Source organism: Plectropomus leopardus, chromosome 23 (genome assembly GCF_026936395.1).
Source record: "Plectropomus leopardus strain MGB_pleo_1.0 chromosome 23, ASM2693639v1, whole genome shotgun sequence".
Taxonomy (NCBI): domain Eukaryota; kingdom Metazoa; phylum Chordata; class Actinopteri; order Perciformes; family Serranidae; genus Plectropomus; species Plectropomus leopardus.
Genome location: NC_142198.1, coordinates 4157871 through 4179952, shown reverse-complemented (window position 1 = coordinate 4179952; position 22082 = coordinate 4157871). Strand labels below are relative to the sequence as shown.

Sequence of the window (22082 nt, the reverse complement as noted above, 5' to 3'; positions counted from 1 at the left end):
AATATATAAATATATCGGACTTTCCAATTGTTAAAAATTAACGAATTCAATAAAGGTTATTGGCATTGTCAAGACAAGGTGTAACCTGAAAGACTAAACTCGGGGAAAATCTTGATCCGTACTGCGCATGCTCAGTAGAGGCGGAACTGCTCAGTGAAGCAGGGAATGGGCTGAGCTTCAGTTCCTCAGCACTGTATCTGACACAGACATGCACTGTCAACGCTAGCTGCGGTGTATTCGTTTACGTGGACCGGGCTTTGTAGACGTAGTGTTCGTTAGTACCGTCGCAGCATCTCAGAAAATCCGAACAAATGGTAAGTGACCCCCCGCCGCCTCTATTTCGCTTTAAAAATGAGAGCAGGAGATAGGTGCTAAGCTAATGCTAGCAAGGTGTATGGTTTCAGGAAGTGTCCACCTGCGCTACCTTTAACTTACCTGGCTTCTGTCAGCGTAGCCCGAAGCTAACAGGCCGTGTGACAGCATAAGGTGGGGAATAGAGTTGACTTTCTGACACACTGTGGGGCTTTTAAGCAGCGTGTGGCCCGTGTAATGTTAGCTGTATCTCAATGACATTGAGTAATGTTAGAACAGAGCATGACAGACAGTGATAATTTGGGAATGAATAATTGCCGAGCTTCCTCGTCGCAGGTAATGAGGGTAGGCCCAGGTATTAGTCAGTGTCAACAATGGAGACAGTGACAGTTAGATGACTGTTACTCAGCTGCCTGTTTCTACAGCCTACAGCTTAAATATACAGCAGGGAATTCATGACTGCATCAAAGAGCATAGTAGCTATCATCACTGCTTAAATTAATTGGTACACTACATTAACAGGTTTTCAAATATTGTATTTAAATATAAACTCATGCTTTTTAATATCACCAGCTATGATGACAATTGTGGTAGGTAGAAATAGGTGAGACTGGGGTTGGTTGGCAGACTTTTTACTCTCTGCTGTACAACTCTGGCATAAATTATTTTTTATTTATTTATTTTTTTAAAACAGCAATTGTCTCAGATTTCAGAGTTTTAGATGCTTATGAAAGGCATCTGAACACAGCACAAGAAAACTGTAACAATCCAGGCGTTAAAGGGTTAAAGTCACAGCTTTAAATATTATGTCTTATTGTACACAAATGTTTTCTAAAATTAGGTGATTTGTGATTAACCCTTAGGGACCGTTTCAATGTTGTGCACACAAAATGCGCTTTTCAAGATCAAGCTTAATATTATACATTATTATGATTTCCTACTTTCATTGCATTATTTTTTTAACCAGCATCAGCCCTAATCATAAACATCAAATGTTCATTAATTTTCAGAATTTTATTCCTTTAAATGCCTGTTTTTTGTCATGATGCCACTATGTTTATAGATGAAAAAAAACTTGAATTGAATAATTGAATAATTTTCAATATATTACATGCAAAGGAGATTTTTTTTTCTTCATTATCACAGTCTGGGATATGCCACTGATTAGCATCAGTCCACCTAGTGGAAAAAGCATGTATTTTCTCCATATGACAAATATCATAATAATGACATCATCAGGTGGAAAATAGTAAAAATGACAAACTCCAAGGAAAAATCCCAGAATGACATCCAGAAATAATGCAGTGCGTGTTTTTAATGCTTTGATGGCTGCGGGATCAAAAATTATCAGTTTCAATGGCTGTCAGAGGTGCATTTTTTTATACTTAACAGTATAGCTAAATGTAATAATGTAGTTTCCACAGTGTATTTTAAACCTATTGTAGGTGCTCAGCTGGAAATTCCAAGATTAACAAAAATACACAATGTGTGCCATATAAATGAACACAGCCAAAATTATCAAAAAACGAAGAGTAAAATGTGCGTAAATTAAATGTGTGAATCTGGCCCTCCAGGATTCAGCCACAGTATCATCAGTCAGATATTAAAACTCAAAAACTAAACCTGCCAGCTGTTTGTCTTCATTGCCACAAGTGGTCAGCTGTGAAACTGTTGTAAAATCTACTGTATACACACATTCTTCTTAGCACTGAACAAATAGACTTGCATCCTGCTGCTGTAAAACAGACGGCAACCACACCTCCTCTGTCTCCCTGTTACTTAGACTCTATACACAGGTACAGACTGGTAGCAGGCAGATGTAAGTAAAATAGGTAGTCCAGTAGATTTGTGTTCGGATTTTGTGGCGTTTTGTTAAAGCTGTGATAACCCCATATTTGCAGTTGCATCAATATTTGCCTGTTGATAAAATGACCTGTGCAGTAGGCTACCATCAGTTTATGTGTGTTTACTGTGTCCACTCCCTGTAGCTGCAGAACATGTCTGTGTGTGTGTGCGCAGAGAATATCACACCAAACTCCATATAGAAATCTCATCATTCAAGAGGGTTTCATCAGTGGCTGTTAATTCACAGCAACCACTTTATAAAGCTGTTAATGTGGCATTAAACTGCCTGCTCCCGCTGTTCATGTGACCCTGGATATTGACTAATACTCCAATTCCTTATTGACATTTGGCCTCATGCAGCAACATTGTCTTCAATTTCTCTCATATATATATTTTTTTGTTTTCTGTTAAGAGAAAATAAAAGAAGAAATAATAATAAGAAAAAATAATGAAAATAAATAAATACAATAATAATCAATAATAATGATAAAAATAAGAGAAGAAATAAAGTAAGAGAAGTCAACTCCACATGCACAAAGGCTTCGTAGTCACCCAAATTTGCTCTTACCCCGGTGTGTTTAATGATGAATCCCACTTGATCATGTCACCTACAGTGCCTTGCAAAAGGTATTCACCCCACTTGGCGATTTTCCTATTTTGTTGCGTTCCAACCTGTAATTTAAATGGATTTTTTTTGTAATGAACCTACACAAAATAGACAACTATGGTGAAATGAAGGAGAAAAAACAGTTTAAAAAAAGTTCTGTTAAATATGAAATTTGAAAGTGTTTTTTCGCTGTGCAATGAAAGACCTGGTGCTACCAGTTACCTCAAACAGTCACATAATTTGTTAAAAAAAAGTCTCTTAAGTAAAGTATCACATGATCTTAGGATATATACCTTTTCTGAAAGACCCCAATTTTCTTTATTTTATTTTTCAGAAATTTTTAAAAACTTTATCAGTTATCATTTCACTCCACAAGTTTTGGCTCAAGTTTTCTCTCATCTTGATACGAGTGCTCTGGACCACTCATAAAATTTCCTCTTACTCAAGAGAAAAGCATAAATATGAATTAATTGGTGAATCCCCCAAATCAGTGGGTACTAACAAAATAAGAGCAAATCCTGGATACAAGCAAAAATAAGAGAAAATCTGTATATCAATTCTTTCATGAGTCCCATTGACTGGAGAAAAGGCCACCTTAAGTAGTTTGAAAGGAGTTTGGAGTGATATTCTTCACTGTGCAGTATTACTCTAAATGTTTACAACATTACACTAAATGTTTTCTGTTGGGTGTGAAACTACTGTGAATGAAACACTTACTAAAAGGAGAAATAACAAGGCATAAGCAATATGGCAAAATCTCCCTATACATACATTATTATTAGGGGTCGACTGATATTGGTTTTTCAGGGCCAATAGCGATACCGATTATTAGTACTTAATGAGACCGATAACTGTTATTTGGAACCGATATGCATTTACGATAAAAATGAAAATATTTTTTGTCGAAATTGAGAAATTGGAATATAACAATCTTCAACACACAACTTTGTTTAAATGTCTTTAGCAAATGTTTAATCAAAACTTCAACATCATATACAGCAAGTTCCCTGTAACTTTTTATTTTTTATTTTTATAAAGTTAAGTGAAAATTTAAATTAAAAATGACTGAATAAAAATAGCTCCAGGAGGTCTGAGAAAAGTAAAAGTTCCTTCCACGCAGACACTCTCTTGTTTTGGTTGAGTGAAATACACACACTTCTTTAAATTTAATTTTTGATTTTAATTAGTTTTAGCAGCGATCATTAAGATAAAAGGCAGACACAGATTATTGGCAAAATGGCAAATATCGGCCCTGAAAATCGTCCAGGCCGATAATCTGTTGACCCCTAATTATTTTAATGCTGAACTGCAACATGAGCTTAATCTGATATGCTTCTTATACGTAATTTATCAATAACTTCTCATCCACGTTTTCACTCGGTGATATTCAGCGCTGCCATGCAACATATTTACCCTCAGTTGTAATCAGTAATTGAAATTCCTTTATTTGAACAATCATAATAATCACTTTTTCTCTGCTATTGACAGATTCATCAGCGTGGAATATGTATAAATAATGGTTTCCTGTCTCTGCTTTTTTCCCCTGTTTTGAACTGCTTCTACCCCTATGTGTGTGTGTGTGTGTGTGTGAGAAGATGCGCTTCATGCTGCTCTTCAGCCGGCAGGGGAAGCTGCGGCTGCAGAAGTGGTACACAGCCACAGCTGAGCGTGACAAGAAGAAGATGGTGAGGGAGCTGATGCAGATAGTGCTCGCCCGCAAACCAAAGATGTGCAGCTTCTTAGAGTGGAGGGACCTCAAGATTGTCTATAAAAGGTAAAAAGGCGACATCACAAACTCATACTGGTTTCTTTAGGGCAGCTCAAAGTGTCCTTTAGAAGAGTCCCTGTCAGTGGGTCTGTAATGAGCTGCTTTAGTCACATTTTTAAAACACCATTTTCACTTTCTCTTTCTAGTTACTGGAAGAAATGTCTATGACGGCACATTAACCAGACCACAGCCAAGAGTTTCATTTTGATGTCTTGCCAACTGTGTTAGTGTTCACCCTTTAAAGGTTGGAGCTGTGTTCAGACACCTTTCACAATAATTTAAACCTTTGAACCGTGAGCATACATTATTTAGAAAATTATATTTTTTAAAGGCTAGGGAAAAATGTTCAGGAGAAAAAAAGAAAAAAGCTAAGGATAAACTATATTTAGAATGATCAGAATTACATATTTAAAATTGTTATTAGAATTATTATAACTTGCAAGCCTTTTTCCAAGTTTTTTATCTGCCATTCTTTCTTTTTTCTTTTCTACAAATAAAAGGTAATTTTATTGTTCTTTTTTTTACTAATTGCTTGCAAATTATCTTGCTAGATGTGATCAGAAAATAGGGGAAAATATCCAGAAAAGTATATTTATTATTTGTTGTTCTCTTAATTATATATTTAAGAGTCTGTAACAAAAAAAGAGAAAAAAATCATGGCACTTTCTAAGGTCATTTTCCTATTATTTTTGTTTTGTTTTGTTGTTTTTACTTTTCTTTTTCCCCCATTTTTTAGGCTATTTCTTCTTTTCTTACTTATTGCCTTCTACTCATGTTTTCCAAGAAACTAAGCCAAATAAAACAAGCAAATAAAATAAAAAAAATATATATATTAAAAAATCTAACTAATTTACTCAGTCGAGGTTTAATACTTGCGAAGGTGATGAAACGAGTAATTGATGAGCAAAAATATTTGGCAAGTCAATTTTTCTGTTGACCAACTAATAATGACATGTCTTTTGGGGCAAGTGGGGCAAAGCTCCACCTGCTGGCAGCTGAAAAAACATCTTTCCGAGGTAAACTATTAACTAGTATCTTATTAGAAATTGAAACCTATTAACTAGTAACTTATTAGAAATTGAAACCCAAGCTTGATTTTTATTAAAAACAGAAGAAGTTGCAAGTTATGAGTTAAAAGAAAATTACCTTAACCCCCCCACAAATAAATAAATATGTAAATAAATAAATAAATATAGATAAAGCACTTAAAAATACTACAGTGTTAATTTTATAAATATCTATAAATATTTTCAGGTCATTTTCTTTATTATTATTATTATTATTATTATCATTATTATTGTTGTTATTATACCCCCCTCTCTTTTAATAACCAGTTTATAGACAATTATCTTGTAACCGTCTCCAAATTCCTTGCAGTTTGTGGGACAGCTCTTGCCAAGTGACTCATGGCCCTTTTGAACATGTTTTCAAAAGAAATCAAACCCATTTGCTCAGGTTTAAAAGGTTTACATATACGTGCAAGGTGTCGAAACACAACATAAAAAATCTGATGTTGCTCCAGGTGTCAAAGGGTTAATGTCGTTCGGGATTAATGCATGAGATCACTGGTTGCTGCTGTTGTTCATCATCCTTCTACAATCCCAATTTTGATTTCAGGCAGTAAGTCAAATGTACAGTATACCTGTATTATTTGTATGTAACATGTAGCAGTAAAACGTCTTAAATCTGACTTTAGTGCAGCATCAGTTTCTCTGGTTTTAGTGAGTCGACTTTACTTTAGTTCACCTCCCACAGACCAATAAAAGTTCTTGTCTGTTTTGTATGTGGGCTGAACAGCATTAGATTTTAGGTGGGTGGAAAGGGTGAGACCCGGCATTCCGCTCTCATTGATCTAACAGCACACACACACACACACACACACACACACACACAGAGATCGGTGTGTGTCAGGGCTCATTACTGCGAGCAGAATGCAGAGGTGGACTAACAAAACAAGGGAGCCTGCGCTTGTGCCTCTGCGTGTGTGTGTGTGTCTCAGTGTGTGTGTCAGTGTGTGTGTCAGTGTGTGTGTCAGTGTGTGTGTCAGTGTGTGTGTGGGCGGGTGGGTGGGAGATGAGCTGAGCACGGAGGGATTTCCTGCAGTGGAGGTTGACTGAGGGAACACTGCACTTGCTATAGAAGCTCTGCTGCTGCTCAGAAACCTCCTATTAACCCTTTTTGCAAACCATGGCATTTTGGATATTTCTTTAAATTGAAAATGTCAAACGTGAATCCTGTCTTCCACTATTTAGTGAATGTAAACGCCAGATCATGTCAAGTTATAAGATTGGAGTTGAGAGCAGAGCTGCGGCGATAAGTCCATTAATTGATTAATCAGCATTTGATATTTTAATAATGGATAAATCATTATTTAATAAACAAAAAAAATTTTTTTGATAGTTTTAGGTTCTGAAATGTAAAAATATGCTACATTTCTTTGTTTTACATTGTAATATATTGAATGGAATTGGATTTTGGACTGTTTTACTGATGCAATCTAGGTAATGTAGTATCTGGTAGTTATAGAGGTAAAAGCTCCTGCTTGAAACAGTCCAGCGGAAGTGTTTGTCAGTATCAGCCAGCAGCATCCTGACAGTTAAATCCTGGTGTTTCCTCAGAGGCAGCATCTAATGGCTCAATACTTTTAACTGTGGTGCATGTAGACACAGTGGTTATTGCTCCACATGTCTTAGGAGTGGGCGATATATCCAATATACTCAAGCTATTGTGGCTTGAGTATATTGCATGTATATGCAATGTATAAATTGTTACTTTTATATCACATTTTATTAGTCAAAAGGACAGCACTCCAATTATAGCAGGATTTTTAAAAATATTATTAATGACACACTGACATTTCGGTCCAGACACCCTTCTTCAGCGTGTATATTGGCAATAACACAAAGAAAATCTCACGTATAATTAATTATATAAATGCATGAAACCAACTCCAGTGCATCCTGTATTATAAAGAAATAAATGGAAAATAAATCAATATATGCATCAAAGATACACCAACAAATATCAATAATAGTAATAATGATAATAATCAAGTAATTTCAATAAATTGAAGAAGACAAAAGAAAAGAAAAAAGAAGAAAAAGAAAAAATTAGCATAAAGAAAAATTTTAAATTCTTTTTACTTTTCGGATTTACTTTTACATTACAAACATTGAGTATAAATTATCACGTCATTTTTATGAGCCTTCGACTTGGAAATATTAGTCTGCTAAAGCTAACAACCAACTGTTGACCAGAACCTTCAGTTCCAAAGCAAAAACAACACTTTTGGCCTCAGACCAGCGAGGTCCTTCAAAATAAAAGCACCATGGTTGTGATTAATTTAATTAACACATTAATTTAAAAAAAATCATTATAAAAGTACTTTATTTAACTTCTTTATAACTGTATTTTATTAAATGTTATTATAACAATAGTGTATTCAACTTCATTATATGACAGTAGCTTCTTGATTTAACTTTATTGTAACTGCAGTTAATTCAGTGATTTTGTATTTAGTTATTGACATTAGTTTAAAGGACATTTAAAAATGTTGAGATATATATCGTGTATCGTGTTGTAGCCTTAATATATTGCAATAATATTTTAAAGCCATATCGCCCAGCCCTATATGTCTATATGCATTTACTTTATTAAAAAAATGTATTTTAGTCTTGTATCCAGCTTTTTCATCTAAAACAGTTCATATGCTAGATATTGATATGTTTCTGTTTTGTTTGTTTTTTTTTTTTTGTGTGTGTGTGTGTGTGTGTGTGTGTGTGTGTGTTCATGCAGGTACGCCAGCCTGTATTTCTGCTGTGCAATTGAAGAGCAGGACAATGAGCTGATCACACTGGAAGTCATCCACCGCTTCGTAGAGCTGCTGGATAAATACTTTGGCAGTGTAAGTTCTAGATCTCTGAATCTCTTTGTTTTCTGCCTCTCTGGAGTTGATTTCACGCTGCCAAACTAAGGTTACAGAGTTAATTCAGAAGTTGTACCCCCCAGAGTGAGAGAAAAACTCCCCCTCTGTAGAAAACATTGATGACTTGTGTTTGTTTGTACAGGTGTGTGAGCTTGACATCATCTTTAACTTTGAGAAGGCCTACTTCATCCTAGATGAGTTCCTGATGGGAGGAGAGATCCAGGACACGTCTAAGAAGAGCGTCCTCAAAGCCATAGAACAAGCTGATCTACTGCAGGAGGTAAGGAGGATTTAAAGGTTTTACAGACAAATATTCACCTGTGGAAAATGACTTTTTTAAATTTCTACAGACTAATTTGTTTTAGTTTAAGGTTTAGTCAGACTTTGAATGGAATTATTTAGAAAAACCAGAGCGCATCGCTCCGTGTCTCATTAAGCCACTTATGCTGAGCTCTCATTATTATAACCAGGGGCAGATTTAATGATTTGGGGGCCCGGGGCCACAGGCACATTGTCTTTTTTTCACCCTTTAAGTTTTTATTTCTTATGTAATGCTGGATAGTTTGAATAGTTTCATAGTTTAAGTGATAATGCATCATTAGGCCCCAACACACTATGGTCAAATAAAACAGCATCAGTGCACTATGAAGGCAAAAAACAAACCAAAAATAAACAAGGAAAAACAAAATAATAGGTAAAATGGGGTAAAATGTTCAGTTGATGGTGATACTGATTTGAGGTCAAATCGGCCAGCCCTACTCAGAGCTGCAGGCACATTTTGGTTGGTGCTAAGAAAGTACAGCGATTCAACACCCTGCCCTTTGAGATTATAGCATGTTCGAATGTTTCAGGGCTGCATAATGCCATAATGTCACATGACTGAAAAGGTGCGACTGCAGTGAATCACATGTCTCTCAGAGCTGGCAGCCCCTGTGCAACCTCTCTTTGTTTTCATAAACAGTGTAACTGATTCCTCCATTCTGACGTCTGTGTTTTTCCTTTCACAGGAGGACGAGTCGCCCAGGAGCGTGCTGGAGGAGATGGGCCTGGCGTAGTACACAGCAAGGTTGTGAGAGACTATAGATACTGAGGCAGAGGGCTGGATGAGAGGGGGGGCTGGGCAGAATCTGGGATTGAACATGCTTGGACTGACAGCGTTGGGTTCTGTGTATGTGTTGCTCTGGGGACTGACGTGCAGCGTTTAACTGGGGGAGAGACTCATTTAAGAATGGAAGATCCTTGCATTGACAGGCCCTTTAGCTCTGTGTGTGTGTGTGTGTGTGTATATGTGTGTGCGATCTGAGCGTGGGGTACAAGACAGGGGATACATTTAAACTTGTGAGTGGCGGGGGGGGGGTTGAGATTTTTTAAAGGTCTGGAGTCCAGCTTCGCTCATCAGAGAGGTAAAATAAGATGGACGCTGATGTATGAGTCACAGTGAGGCAGCTTGGCAGTTTGACTGACGCTTTGACGCAAAGAGGGGGCTGAACAGACGCCTTCTTAAGGTTTGTAGGTACTGAACGTGGACAGAGACTAGGTCAGGGGTTTGGGTAATCACATAAGGGCGCATCACTCAAATTATAAATCTGACGTTATTTTATATATTTTTTTGTATTGTGAGCATTTCTCATGAAAACCAACTGCTTGTTACTCTGTTTCTCAAAACTTTCTGTTACCCAGACTCTGTCATGGACACTCAGCTCCAGGCCTTTTGGTTTTTACTGAACACAAATCTTAAAAAGCAGTACGGTTGGTTTTGGTCTGCACGAGATTTGGTAACAATCGGAAAAATATAGAATCACCAGACCTTTTAAAGGTCCAGCGTGCTGGATTTAGTGGCATCTAGTGGTAAGGTAGCAGAACTGAATCTTCTCCCGTGTGCCAAGTATGTAGAAGAAACGTAGGTGGCGAAAATGTGAATGGCCCTATCTAGAGCCAGTGTTTAGTTTGTTTGTTCTGGGCTACTGCAGAAACAACATGGAGGGCTGGGTTGAAGAAGACCTGCTTCATATGTAGATAAAAACAGCCCATTTTAACAAAACCCCACAAAAAAGTCTTATTTTTAAGTGATTAGAAATTAAACCATACAAGGGAAGCACAATATAGGATTTCTTGCTGATATCCAACATTCCGATATATATTGACTCATTTGGCCGATACCAATACCGATATTGATCAGGTCTCCTCTGTTATAGAAATAACATCATATTATGCATACTCATATCATGACGGCCCACCAATAGTAATATACCAATGTAATATTCATCTGTTGTGCAAAATATGAAAAAATACTTCAGTTTAGGGTTGATGTTTTGTCAATTTGTCAATTAAAATAAATAAATAAATACATATCAGTTTATCATATCGGCAGAAGTCACCATGTTGTGCTGATATTTCATTTTAAAGTATCTGTCCATACAGATGGTGTGCCGAAATTATTGTGCATCCCCAGTAATGAATATTGCATACTATTTCTATAGATGCCCCTAAATCCAGCACACTGGACCTTCTAAAGTGAAATTCTGTATTTATACAATCCTGTCTCCTATTGGTTATTTACATGACAACAAAAAAACAAGGAAAATAGCACTCAATGTGCTGGTGAAAAACACAAACAGAATGTCTGTTTTCTTTTTATTATACTTTTTGGGTTTGTTTGTAGTCTAAGTTTGTGTAAAGGGTCATTTGTTAAATTACACCTTACCTCTTATATATTTTCTTTTCTATCGTTCCAACCAGTTACATTATTATAACCAATAGGATTGAGGGCCATAACTGCAACCCGATTTCTAAAAAAGTTAATGCACCATCAATGCTGAAAGGTGCATACAGGTTTTGGAGCAACATATGCTGCCATCCTGATGACTTTGTCAGGGGCGCCCCTGCTTATTCCAGCAAGGCAATGCAAGCCACATTCCTCACATGTGACAATAGCATAGCTTCTTAGTAAAAGAGTGTGGGTACTAGACCAGCCCTCCTGCAGTCCAGATCTGTCTCCCATTGAAAATTTTTGGCACATTATGAATTGCAAAATGCATTAAAGAAGATGCCGGACTGTTGAGCAACTTAAATTGTATATCAGGCAAGAATGGGAAAGAATTTTAATTTCAAAACTTTAATATTTAGTGTCTTACTGAGTGTTGTTCAAAGAAAAGATGATGTGACACACTGGTAAACATGCCTCTATCCTAACATTTTTGGAAATGTTATTGGCATCAAATTCTGAATAAGTGCATTTTTACAAGTTTATCAGTTTGAATATCAAATGTCTTGTCTTTGTACTATACTCAGTTGAATATTCTGTAAGTAAAAAAAAACATTTAAGCATCATTGCAATCTTTTTTTTATTTACGTTTCACACAGTGTCACAGCTTTTTTGGAATTGGGGTTGTGCCACAGAAGACAGAGGTTGTAAGAACACAGAATTGTTTTCTGGCTCCACTCTCTAATTGTTCTTATACTACGTAATCCTGAGGTGTTGTCAAAAACATCTGTCAGTATATTATTACAATTATTGGAACTAAACTTGATGTTTTAAACAGATCTCCAGACTTTTCTCATAAAGGCAGAGTTGTACTGTTTGGAATTCATTCCATTATGTAGGTGTGGATTGTGAATAATGAACCAAAGACAATTGAGATTTGCATCACAGTTTATATTACTTGTTTACATATGAGCCATGCATATGTACCATACCTGGAGTGATAAACCAGATGGGATGAAAATGTCAAGTGTGTCTTATGCAATTTAACAAAGTGCAACTGAGAATCACATCCCACTTAGTTTTCCTCTAGACAGCAGGAAGTAACCACTGAGATTGAATGAAAAGGAACAGTTCAGCCTTGAGTCGTTCTGCTGGTACTACTAACTGGTACTGTATATTAGGGCTGGGTTTAAATCCCAAGGCAATTAGAATAAACTGAATTTTAGTAAAGTATATCTTATAGTCCCATACATATTTTTACAGTGTTTTATCTTTTATTTTGATCATCCCAGTTGCTAGAGAAAATGTTGGCATTGTACCTGTCTGCAAACCACCAATGATGTAAATTCGTACATTTCATATGTAGTGGTAAAGTTGAACCATCTCACTTGGGTTTCATGGCATCCACCACTCCCCCAACCTCCTAATGACAAAGTCATTTCATATGAATGTAATCAACTACATCTCTATAGAAAGGTTGATATGCTGTGTATGAAATGTACAAATGAAACATGTCCATAATTTGCAGAAATGTACAAAGCCAACATTTTCTTCTGGTGACCAGGCTGTTTTGAATGAATGGTTGTTTCTGATGTTGGTGATCTAAATTTAATGAGTATGTGAAATGCTGTCTTAGACAGGATGAGCAGCTGCTGCTAGAGCAATGGAAGTCAGTAAAGGAAAAGAGTGGGATCACATATAAATGCTCACCCTGTAAGTGGTGCTTGAGTCTTTAACTGTCATTTAATTTAAGCAAAGTGCGTTTCTAAAACAGTTGTATGTCTCTAACCAGTTCTGAACGTATTCTGTAGGGGTGTAACAGTTTATCAGGGTCATAGTGTGTCCATACCTCAGCCTACACGGCCTACACTCTTAAAAATAAGGGTTCTAAGAGGGTTCTTCCTGAAGGACTGAGGTTGGTTATACCCAGAACCATTTGCTTCTTCAGAGCTCATTTTTAAAGAAGGGTTCTTTATAAGACTAAGGGTTTCATAGAGAGCAGGGTTTCATATCCAAAGAATCCTTTTTTTTTGGGAGGAAAAAGTTCTTTGAGAGTTCATTGATTGTTGAAAGCATGGGTACTAAAATATCTCCACCCTCAATTATTCAAATATTTACCCATGATTCAAATGGTATTTTTAAATGTAGATGTATCTGCAATCTCCTTAATCAATTAATTTTACTTGTGTTCTACTATAGTTGATATCTTTATCATCAATTTATGCCATATGCCAATTCAACATGGTCTACCGGAATTCTTTTTTTTTTTTGGGTACCCGGTACTTGGAATTTTGAGTTCTAATTTGGAACCAAATTTTGGTTTCCAACCATTCTGGATCTTGACCCTTCCTGGTAGAGCCTTTTATAAAGGTTCCACTTGGAACCCCTTCATACTCCCTTTCCAATAAATGAGCTCTGGTTCTTGAATTAGAATTGGCACTACTGAAATAGTAAAGGCTGTAGTGGTAGTGATTTCATAAAATCTCCCCAAAAAATGCAATTGTGAACCATGAGTGTTGCTGGTTGTGCTGGACCACATCAGACCAAAGCTGCTGGGTAAAACACAAACCTTAATAATATAATCTAATTTGATCAGTTACTATTTAAGAGTTCCCCTGGGTGAATTCCAGATGAAATCCTTGGAATATTGAATGTTTTTTTTAGGCAGAATCTCCTAGGGGGGTTCTTGTTATGTTCACCTAGGTTCCAGGAGCTCTGAATGCAACCAATTCAAGAACCAAAGCTAATTTGGTGGAAAAGGGGTATGAAAAGATTCCAGGTGGAACCTGTATAAAAGGTTCTACAAGGAACCAACAAGGGTTCTTCTGTGAAGACAAGCCGAAGAACTCTTTGTGGTTCTAGTTAGCAGCTTTACTTTTGAGAGTGTAGATCAACATACTGTAAAACATGGTTATTTAATGAAAGGGAAAGATGTATTTTCTCTTCTTACTTCCTTCAGTTTGACTTAGTTTGAACCGTCTCCGAATCAGAAGAAACATTTAGAATCTTTGAGCAAATACAAAAAAAAAGGGTCTACGCTCACACAATCATTGAATCCAACACCATTTGTATCTGTCTGCTTTTAACATTTGCGAGGCCCTATAGAGAGTGAATATGTGAACTGTTGCACCACTGCTATTTAGTTAGTGTGTGTGCTGGTGTGATCTTATGTTTTGCATGACATGTTTACTTCATAAAATGCTGTGAACGGGGATAAGTGTTAGCTATATCTTTGCAATCACGTAGGGTTTGCGCAAAGCTCATAACTGATTATCTTATATAGTGACTGGAAAAACTCCATGCAAGGCAGTAAGCTATTGCAAGCAGTCTTATCCATGTTCACACAAATGTTAACTTTCTTGAAATTAATATATTTAAAATATTCATCAAATCCTAACTGACTAAGTGACCATGCAGTAGTGTTTTCTACTAGCTTCCCATAGACTTTTAATTAGAGCTAGGCTATATCTACAAAATCTCTCTATCTTGAGGTCACTTGTTATATTATGACAATGTAGGGTATCAGTATCAGTGCTTCATAAAGATCTTTAATCTAAAATAGGGTTGAGTGACATAAAAAAATGTATGAATTATCATTTCACGCTGTTAAAACTGATATTTTTTAAAATAATTTCTTTAAAACTATATCACCTTATTAATTCCAAATAATTTTTCACTGGTTATTGCTTACTTAGATTTTGTTACATATTAGTTAATCCTACAGAGGAAAATCTTCCTCATATTGCCTCAAAATGTTTGCATGTTTTTCATTTGACAGGGATCTAATTTATATAATGGGGTTCTTAACAAACACCTCTTTCTTGATTCTAAATGAAGTTTCTTTGTTTCGTGCTCTCATGTGACCTGCTGATCATGTTGCTCGCTTATTTGTACAGAAAAAGAACATCAAAGTGAATATTGGACTGTTACTGCAACACTGTTCTCTAAGAAGGTACTACATCCTCAAAAGACCTACGTGCAAGTGTACCTTATGGAAAAGCTATGAAAAGGTGGAAGTCATTGGCAGGAACAGGCAGCAGGACAGTCAGCCTGAAACTGTCTGAAGAGATTTGCGTCATTTCAGCTGCAGCGCTGCTGTCTGTGAACAGCGATGACTAATCCTTTGTTTGGAATGTTAGTCTGTGTTTTAAGAGTTAAGGGCTCACTGTTTGATCTGATTGTTTTCTTTGTCGACATGTATTTGAACTAATGGTAAAGAAGAGCATGTGGGGAAGAGGCGCAGTATGCTGAAAACTGCTGCAAAACAAAGACACCAGATTGTCGAAGTGTGCACAGTGTATGAAAAAGCATTAGCGAGAAATTAGTTGAGTTCTGAAATTGCATGTTTTTAAAGGTAACTGTAGTATTTTTCAACCTGGACCCTCTTTTCCAATGTTCTGTGTTTAAGTTAGCTGCGAAACAGGCTGCAAAGGAATGACTAGGGGCATATGAACACGGTCAATGCACCTTCATTAAAAGGGCTTATTTTTGCACCTGACATGCTCAAATTGTTATTCTATGCAACTGACAACTTTGTGGAAAGCATCCCTACAAAGTAAAAGGTCTGTCTCTGTAGGGATCGTATCAACGAGTTGCCAGACTTCTAATAACAGTCTGAGCCTGTCACTGGCAAAAACAAGCACTCTTGGTGGATGTACATTAAAGGTTTTGGTGATTGCACTTTAAGGGCTTTCTCAACTAAAGCAAAAAGGATCTTACTCTTTAACAAAAAGGTCTATCTCTGTAGGGATCCTGCTAATGAGTTGCCAGACTTCTAATAAGAGTCTGAGTCTATCAGTTGTAAGAACATCCTCTTAGGTATATGTGGCGTTTTCGGGGCGGTTTCTCGTTAAACAAAAGGATCTCACTCACAAAAAGGTCTATCTATGTAGGAATCTTTTCCAAAAGTTGTCAGATTTCTCATAATAGTCTGAGCCTGTCTGTGGCAAAACCAAGCAATTTTGCTGGACTTTTATTAAAGGGGCAATGGTGATTTGGGGCTGGTTAAACAAAAAAGATCTTACTTTTGACAAAAAGATCTATCTCTGTAAGGATCCTTCCAGAAAGTTGTAAAACACTTCAATCTGAGCCAAAAACAAGCACTCTTGGTGGTCATATTATAAAGGATTTGGTGATTGCGCTTTCAGGGCTTTTTCCAGTTACACAAAAAGGATCTCAATCCTAAAAAAAAGGTCTGTCTCTGTAGGGATCCTTCCCACAAGTTGTCAGACTTCTAATAATAGTCTGAGCCTGTCAGTGGCAAAAACAAGCACTTTTGGTGGACCATATTGAGGAGTTTGGTGATGGTGCTTTAGGGGTGGTTTCTGGGAAAACAAAAAGGTCTATCTCTGTTGGGATCCTTTTAGTAAGTTGTCAAACACTTAGAATAACACTCTAAGCCTGACAGCTGAAAAAACAAGCACTTTTGATGGATGTGAACTGACGGTGCTCAATTGCCTGTAGAAATTACATTGCCATCTGTTTTTCTGCTTCTGGCTGCAGCTATCTTTCTCAATACTGGACCAAATTAAAAAATCGTTATTTCTGTTAGTCACATAGACACAAAACAATAGGAAAATAGGGCCCAAGCTGGAATGTATTTAAGTTACCCTTTAATGCCCTTTCTTCGAACCTTTAACCTAAACCTCAAGACTTTTTGTTCTGTGGCCCTAAAGGCCTTAGTATGCTTGAAACAAAAGTGCTCCATGTTGTCCGATTCTGTCTGAAAGCAAACATGTTTGTAGCTGTTCTGAAAAAACCACACTGGAAGGCTACCCTCCTCCTGCCGGCATCCCACTGCCTCCTCCATCTCTAAGAACTTAATTTCTCTGGCGTATCTTTGTCGTCATGATGCAATAACGGCTCATACTTTCAGACAGTCTCTCTTTGAAGGCATTTTTGGTGTTGTGCTCTGTTGTACATGTGCATAATGATGGTGGTAACGGTACTTTACACCTCCACAAACCTGGTCTATGGCTGCGTGAGGTGGCTTTGTTTGTTGTTTTAAATAAAGTTACCAGAATTGAACATCTGAAATTGCCTTCAGAAAGTGGGTTTGAGATGTTCAAAGTTCTGACAAACACTTCCTCCTCACATTTCTTCTGTACATTTGATATTTTACTGCTTGACCTCTGTTTTCTCCTTCAAAGGGACATTATTTGAATAGTGTGTTGAATGTTTTTCTGTCTCAGTTGAGTGAGATTCTATTTAATACCCAATTTGAACTTTGTCTTTGGTCAATCGGCTCATCATATGCAATGACTTAATCGATTTGGTGATTGTGTTGTTGTAATTCATGTGAAGAAGAATGAAGATAATCTTGTTCAAAGTAGTTTGGTCCCTTGGAGGAAGAGAAGATGAGACAGCGCACGGGTCAGAATGCTGTAAAGGGCCTAAGTGTAGAAAAGCAGAAGCTCTGTGAATCTGTGTAACACAGGGAAAGGCTAAAGGGACTCAGTGTGTGAATGTAATTTTATAAATAAATAATACATTTTAAGCTAAATTAAATGGTGCGGCCTGATGTTTTGAGTGCTTGTGCTTATATGTACAGTGTGTGCAAAAATATGTGAAATCATAAGGTAATGTATGGAGGGTGAAAAAAGACATAAGTATCAATAAATAGATATAAAATGTATAAATAAATATGAATAAATACAAATATGCATAAATGTATAAGTAAATATTAATAAATACATACATACTTATGAATGCACAGGGGGGAAATAAATATGGAAATAAGCAAGTAAATACTGGAGTAAATTGTAATACAGGGAAAAAAATGTAGAACTAGATAAACATCAAAAAATAAGCATGGAAACGAAAGAATAAAAAATGCTGAAAAAACTAGAAATAAATACTTGCCTAAATAAGTAAAGGAATAAATACATGCTCAAGTAAATGCATGCATAAAAAAAGTAAAATAATATAGAAATGCTGAAATAAATTAAAAGAATAAAGAGATGCTGAAATATAGAAATAAATACAGAAAATTAATTAAATTGTAAAGTTGATAAACAGGACATAAATAGATATCTTTGTTTCCACATTTTTGTACAACTGCATTAGTTTTTGTATCTCTGTGTTAAGGTAAGAGGGCCTAACCGCTGTATTTTTCTTTCTTTGTGCATTTATTTATTTATTTCACTTTGAATTTTCCTAATTATTTGTTCATTTATTCCTTTATTTATTTAAAAAAATTAAAAGGAAAAGTAAAAAATGTAAACAAAAAAATGATTTTAAAAGATAATAAAAAAATATTTATCTTTTTCTGTAGACTAATTTTAAATATGCATATAAATACAAATTTCTTAATATTTTTTCCTAGTTATTTGATGATCTATTAATTTTCTCTCTCTTTCTTTTTAAAACAATGTTTTAGGTCATTTTTTTGTCGCTTTTAACCATTTTTGTTTGTTTTTTGCACTTTGCGAGATGTTTCATGCCAAGTTGCTGATTTAATTTTTCTCCCCGTGTTTTTGAAAGAAATCAAACCAATTTCTTCGCGCTGTTTTAAGTTTGAAATACTTCCACTACCACTAAGGTGTCTGAATGCAGCACAAGAAAACTGATGCCGATCTAGGTTTCAAAGAGTTTAACGTATAAAGTGGCATAATATGTACACTAAATATCTAACATAAACCACTAGTGATGGATTTGTAAAAAACTGGACACAGCACCCACACATCCTCCTCAGACTGTCCTCAGATGACTCCTGCAGAGCTGCCGTGCTGTTTTTTTCTGAATATGTAAATTATTGCACTCTTTCAACCTGTTCTCCCTCCACAGTTTACTAAAGCATGCCGTCTTCGTTATGTCCTGACACTGAGGCCGTGTGGAAGGAGTGGGCAGACATCCCCAACACTCACACCAACACACAGCAGCTTCGACTGCTGAACTTTGTGAGGTGACTCACTGCTTTTCACTCCTGATTCAGCTGCTGACCAGCAAGTGGTGCTGCAGCTGCTCTCCATTAAGAAATATATACTTTGACAAAAGTCTGCAACGCTGTATCACCTGGATCAGCATCTGTTTTCTTGTGCTGCATTCACACACCTTTCACAAGCATTTTAACCTCTGAAGCCTGAGAATATTGGCTCCATTTTTCCCAGAAACACAGGAAAAAAATTAACAATTAACAATTAACTGGGGGGGATTATTAGACGTGATCAAAAACAAAGGAAAAAAAATGTCCAAAAAGTGTTACGTTACAGAAAAAACAAAAATTTCAGCACAGTCTTGAGACCATTTCCTTTATTATTATTATCCTAACCCATCTCTCTCTTTAAAAAACAACAACAAACAAACAAACGTATTTTCAGGTCAATTATTTAGTAACATTTTATTAATTTCTTGCTTTTTTTGTTGCTCATTGCTCTCTGCCCATGTTTTTTTTTTTTTTTTTTTAAGAAATCAAGCCAATTTGCTCAAGTTTTAAAGTGGCATTATTTAAACATAGTGGCATCATGATAAAAACCTGGCATTTAAAGTGTTAAAATGATTGAATATTTGATATTTATGATTAGGACTGATGCCGCTTAAAAAATGAAGTCAGTGAAAGTAGAAAATCATATTAACTTAAATATATGTTGAAGCTTGATCTTGAAAAGTGGATTTTGTGCTCAGAGCGATGTGAGTGTGTATAATATTAAAGTGGGCCCTTAAGGGTTAAATAACAACATGTTAACTCCCGTTTTTTGTAAGACATTTATAAAAAAGGGAAGTGGATGGGATGAGGAAAAGTGTCAAAACAGTAAAAGGGAGGGTGCAAAGAATAGATAAAATAAAAAAGAAAAATTTCATATATAAAGTGTATGAGGTATGAAAAGCTTTTCATCATATTGGATGATCCTGCTAAAAAGATGAAATTTGGCAAAATACTGCAGTTACAGTCCTGATTTCTTCAGACGTTTGGGAAAACTTGTGTAGTATTAAAGACACATTTAAGTTGCCTTTATTATATATTCAAATATGAATACATATATTTATAAGTCTGTTTTTTTCACGAGGTTGGATTATTCTTGAGAAGATTGTCTTTTTTTGGTATTTTGGATGTGCTTTTTTTTCATTCACCATCTCCACAGCTGTCCTGCATCAGCATCATTAGTCCTTCCTGCTCCTCAGTTTCTCTCAGCCAATCAGCTCCCTGCCTGTTCTTCTGGTAATCACCTGATTCTCCTCACCTGAGCAGCTTTGCCCTTTTTCTTCACCTGCACTTCATCCCCTCATCAGTCTTCTTTCAAAGACGTGCTTTTCACCTGTCTTGTTTTCATCTCTGCTGTGATGTTCAGTTGCTTTTTCTTTTGGTTACAGTGTGATCTTTTTGACTTTTGTCCTGCATTTGTGTCCACCTGCTCTGTGTCAGATGACAGCTGCTTCAGTATATCAACTGCAGGCAGTAACAACAATATACACTGATAAAAAATATATAGAAAATGATCTGCAACCATACACCACTGTCTGCAACAACCATTAGCAAATGATAATCATGACTAAATGTGACAAACCGTCATTGTTTTTACTGGCTCTGGTGTTGGGGTGTTTACTGCTGCTCTGTGTTTAGTTACATGGGTAATGATGCCAAAGGGCTCAGGGGGCACCTGAACCAGAGCCTCTGCGTCAGGTCGCTGTCATTAACTTGGCATTTCTTTTCAAAGGGCTTAGTCACCGTGTCAATAACAGAGACCCAAAAGTCCCACACAAAGAACAACTGAAGCAAATAGCCACAGAAACCACCGCGATACATTTTAAGAATGTTCCCATCAAACATGTTGTTCTGTCACCAGTTTATCTACAGAATTTAGGAGTTCAGTGGGTACAGTCAATGTCAAAGTCATATTATAGTACACTGTAAAAGACACTAATTGTTTCAACTTAAAAAGTTAGTGACCGCGCTGCCTTAAAACTGACTGAATTTAAGGTAATTTTTGTAATGATTCAACTTGCTTCTCAAATTCAGTCAACTTAAAACATTTAAGGCAGCCCTGACACTATAAATGGCCTTTGCTATAAAAAAAAATTCATAGAATAGCATGTCATGATTTTTTTTAGATGCCATGGTATAAAATGTTGTTGTATAAACACAATGATATAATGTGTGCACTTTTTGTGTGTGTCCCTCAATGAGGCTGTATGCTGCCCCCCTAAATTGACACTGTCTTCAAAACTTTGAGGACCAGTTATCTACGTTTTTTGTTTCAGAGTGCTGAAATTATATTTAACCCCTTGAAGTAGGCAATCATCGTCAATGGATTAAAATACCCCAAAATTTAAATGAAATTAGTCAAAAGTACAAGAAAATTACCTGATAATTTGTAGAGAAAAAAAAAATTAAAGAAAAGAAAATGACCTGGAAAAAAATGCTCATAAAATAATTGTGTAAGATAATTTTAAAAATGTAATTATGATAATTATAAATATCGTTTTTTCCCTATTTTTCTTCTTTTTTCCCCCTGCATATTTCCCCCTAGTTTTTTAACAATAATTTTCTAAATCTAATAATTTCTTGTAATTTGTGGAACATTTCTTACCACGTTGCTCATAGTCTCTTTCCCCCATGTTTTTGAAAGAAATCGCACCAATGTGCTCAGGGCTTCTGAAAACAGCACAAGAAAGTGATGTGGCTTCACGTTTTCAAAGGGTTAAAGAATATTTTCCCCACCTTTGATTTTTCTTAAAAAATAACTCAAATTTCTATCATTCAGCCTTAACAACTTGTATTGTCAGGATTACTAACATGTTGCTCGTGTCTCCAGAGACGCTGGCTCTGGCTCTGAGAGATGGCACCATAAATTGCGAATTCATTCAGCAGCTTCTGTTCATTCAGCAGCTCGAGCACTGCAGCTAATTGGTTCGATCAAAGAGGGGGAGGGGGGGCAGAGGAATCTTATGAATGAAACCCAGTCTGGTGACGTCAATGGGGACC

General features: G+C 36.2%; 1 protein-coding gene across 2 annotated transcripts; it reads left to right on the top strand.

Moving 5' to 3' along the window:
* The first annotated feature begins 139 nt into the window (after positions 1-139).
* ap1s1 (adaptor related protein complex 1 subunit sigma 1) lies at positions 140-17668 on the top strand. Of its 2 annotated transcripts, XM_088073155.1 has the most exons (6): positions 140-314; positions 2096-2131; positions 4360-4538; positions 8328-8436; positions 8600-8737; positions 9465-17668. In XM_088073155.1, the coding sequence occupies exons 3-6, from the start codon at positions 4360-4362 to the stop codon at positions 9510-9512; spliced, it is 474 nt and encodes a 157-aa protein (XP_087929281.1). In that variant the 5' UTR covers positions 140-314; positions 2096-2131; the 3' UTR covers positions 9513-17668. The 2 variants fall into 2 exon arrangements, with proteins under 2 accessions (XP_087929281.1, XP_042368486.1); XM_042512552.2 differs by lacking the exon at positions 2096-2131 and having other exon boundaries at positions 141-314.
* Positions 17669-22082: the final 4414 nt, after the last annotated feature.

Bases quoted from the DNA above. Each gene is read 5' to 3' on its own strand.
- ap1s1 (XM_042512552.2), top strand. The intron at 4,539-8,327 runs GTAAAAAGGCGA...GTGTTCATGCAG, and splicing joins CTCAAGATTGTCTATAAAAG to GTACGCCAGCCTGTATTTCT. The intron at 8,738-9,464 runs GTAAGGAGGATT...TTCCTTTCACAG, and splicing joins AAGCTGATCTACTGCAGGAG to GAGGACGAGTCGCCCAGGAG.